Here is a 3,372-nt window from a genome sequence, read left to right as displayed (position 1 = left end):
TTTTACATAATAGATTGATGGTAATGTACTTACATGCATTTCTTTTAATTAAGCTTATTTCTTTAAACAATTATGTTGTCCCTCATGAAAAATTTCCAACTAAATCATGTGAAATGATACTACAAGAATTGAGCTATTTACCTATATAATATATAATAATATATAGAAGCTGAATAGTCAATACCAATTCAAGGACACACTTTGATTGAGACATAGGCTTTAATCCTCTCTAGTACGAGAGAAATCAATATCAGGTCCAAATTCTAACATGTGTCATATTTTTCCTTATTTTTAAATTAAAAAATTGGAAAAGATACTAAAGATCATGATTCCCCCTTAATTTCGAGTGACGGAAAGTCCAATACAGAAGGAGAGGAGCTCAATTCCTTATTCTAAAGTATTGAGTAGAGTTAGTACTTGACAAGAAGAGGACATAGGAGGGAACAGTTGACATAAAATGAGTGACTAGGAGGATTCCATGCTGGAAAGAACCGGTTTTGGTGGATCATGTCCTTTGAGAGTAGCCAAAGAACACACATGTAAGTAGCATCCAAGGCTTGCAAGTTGTAAAAAGATTCTTAATTTCAGTAAAAATCACATCTTGTTTTATTTAAATGAAAAGAAAACTACACTCATAAATGATGGAAAAGAAATATATAGTAGAAAAATTACTTCAAGTAGTACATCTAAATGTCCCTATCTCACACTATTCATCTTGCCCCCTTCTAATTTTGATTTTTCCATACTTTCCTTAAAGAGAAACAAAGATGTTTAAGATAAAAATGAGAATGATATCATAGAGACTAATGTTCAAAATTCCAAAGGGTGATAAAAAAAGAAGAAAAAATAATAATAATAATGATAACAATACTAGTTGTTATAAATCCCAACACAGTGATAATGTTGAAGAAGCCTATTAGCTTCTCTAAGACCACTGAAGTAAGCACCATGAGTTGTAGAATAGTGAGTTCTGTGAGTTGCTTCACCTGCAAACAAAATTTGAAGTGGAAATGTAGCAGATTTCTGAAAATTGTTATCTTTTGGTAATGGTTCAGCCATTGTATCTAAATCATCACCACTTGATCCTACTGCAACATAACTATATGAGCCTAAAAACAAAGGGTCAGTACCCCATTTGCTCTTCAAGATTTTACTGAATTTGACTTCATTTTGGTGAGACTTATCATCAGAATTCACATTCCCATTGCATAGTTTATGTAAGGTGGTACCCTTTTGCCACTTGTGATATGACATAAAGCTTGAAAATGTTGTTGAAGCTCCATTGAGAATCTCTTCATCATTGAGTGATTCAAGTGCTAATGCTTCTTCACCAGCAAACCAAGATAAGAGAACACTAGAATTGTTGTAAATAGGGAAAAGGGTAGCTGTTCTTCTCATCCACCATGGTATTTTCTTGTTTCTCATCTCAGATTGAGGTGAATGAAAAACCATTTGCAAGAATGGAAAGTGTTGTTCTTCATCATGTTGTGTACTTGGACTCAATTGCATAAACAATTTGTTAACAACACCAAAACCAAGCCTTGAAATTGCTTCAACCTTGGAAGGTGGAAGTGGTGGACAGAAAAAGATACCTGAATCAACATCATCACTAATAGCAGCTTTTAGCACCCCTAGTGAAACAGTGACAATGACATGGTCAGCAGAAATCATAGAACCATCACAGAAATGAAGCATCACAGGCCTAGAAAAGCAACCATTTTCCACAATCTTCTTTTCATCATCACCATGCCACTTAATCTTTGTGACTTTCTTACCTAACTGAACTATACCAGGTGGTAGAACAGAAGCTAAGGACTCAATGATACTCAAGTACCCTTTGGCAATAGTGATTTCTTCACCTGGAAACATTCTGTACTCACTCTCAGCACCATAATCTAGACTCAACAAATCACCAGCTGATGTATAAGTCCTCTGAGTGTTCTCATGCATTGCAAAAACACCTTCTTCAAGCAAATTCCTGCTCCAATTCCCATACCCTTTAACCTCATCTTGCTCTTTCACAGAACCAAAATAAGCATCAAGACCTTCTCTAAGAAAAGAACCAACACTAAGGCTCCCAGAGCCACCACCACCACCACCTTTGGAAGCAGCTATAGCAGCCAGCTTATAATAATAACTACTATCAAGTTCTCCATCTTCAGTGAGCTTCTTCCCTTGACAATAGTCCATCAAGTTCTTGAAAAGCTTTGTGACAGGCTCAACAATTGAAGGGTGAAGTTGGTATCCACCTTCAGCAATGGTGGTTGTGTTGTTCTCATCTGAGTTACCATCCATGCATTCCCATGGCTGATCAGAGTGTAGTGAATGGATTTCTTGAGCAATCTTGTGAATTGGGCTGCCACCAATTCCATGGATCCAAGTAGCACCCATCTCAATCCTATCACCACCAAACTCAGAAGTGTTGATTCTGCCACCAATCCTTGTTCCACCTTCAACAACACAAAGCTCAAACATGTCCTTGGAGGAAGTTGCAGTGTAGAGCTTGTTGGCTGCTGTGAGTCCTGCCATTCCTGCACCAATTATTACAATCTTTGGTTTCTTTGCCACCATTGTTGCTATGCTTAAAACTAGTTTAGATAGAGAGCTTAGCTATGCTTGTCACACTACAAAGGAAAAGAAGAACAATAACACAATATCACTCAGTGTGGCAAAAACACAAACACAAGAGGTACAAATTACAATACAAGTGGTGTGAAGGTGAGAATAAGTTACTGACAATGAATTTATAGCTGGATTCTGTCATTTGTGAAATCAATTGCCTTTTTCTTTGCACATTATTTTTTTTAGTGTAGTTACTGACACACCTTTACACAAATTTATTCATATTAATATAATATTTTCTACTATATGATTGGATACAAAATGTATACACTATATATGTAATAGTGAATGATTATGTATTAATTTTTACATTTAGATTTTTCACATTTTACATTAAAAGATGAGTTTAAAATCTGTGTACCGATAAAGTTTTTTATACTATCAGTATATCATTCATCATTGATTTATATTACTTTTGTTTGAAAATTAATTGTGATTTTTAAATCAATAGTGGATAATTTATTGACAGTGTAAAAAATACTTATACTTTCAATATATACATATTAAATCCATATAACATTATATATATGAATAAGTTAATATAACATTATATATATGAATAATCAAAAAAAATCAGATATTATCATATATTTAATCTCATTTTTTATATCAGTATTTTCAGATTTTGTCACATAAGTTAAATGTGGATATCACATCTTTGTACAGGAAACTCTAACATTTTTGTTTGATGGAAGGCACTTGCTAAGTTAAGTAAATAGTAATTATCACAAATAATGTTATCTTGCTTAA

General features: G+C 33.8%; 1 protein-coding gene across 1 annotated transcript; it reads right to left on the bottom strand.

The window, feature by feature from the left end:
* Positions 616–2,778, bottom strand: LOC109327042 (probable polyamine oxidase 5). The gene is made up of 3 exons (XM_019560025.1): positions 2,628–2,778; positions 869–2,591; positions 616–837 (listed from the first exon to the last, which is right to left on the bottom strand). Exon 2 carries the CDS (start codon positions 2,569–2,571, stop codon positions 871–873), a length of 1,701 nt encoding a protein of 566 aa, XP_019415570.1. The 5' UTR covers positions 2,572–2,591; positions 2,628–2,778; the 3' UTR covers positions 616–837; positions 869–870.

Source organism: Lupinus angustifolius, chromosome LG14 (genome assembly GCF_001865875.1).
Source record: "Lupinus angustifolius cultivar Tanjil chromosome LG14, LupAngTanjil_v1.0, whole genome shotgun sequence".
Taxonomy (NCBI): domain Eukaryota; kingdom Viridiplantae; phylum Streptophyta; class Magnoliopsida; order Fabales; family Fabaceae; genus Lupinus; species Lupinus angustifolius.
Note: the sequence above shows the minus strand (reverse complement) of the source record. Positions and strands in the feature narration are given on the sequence as shown.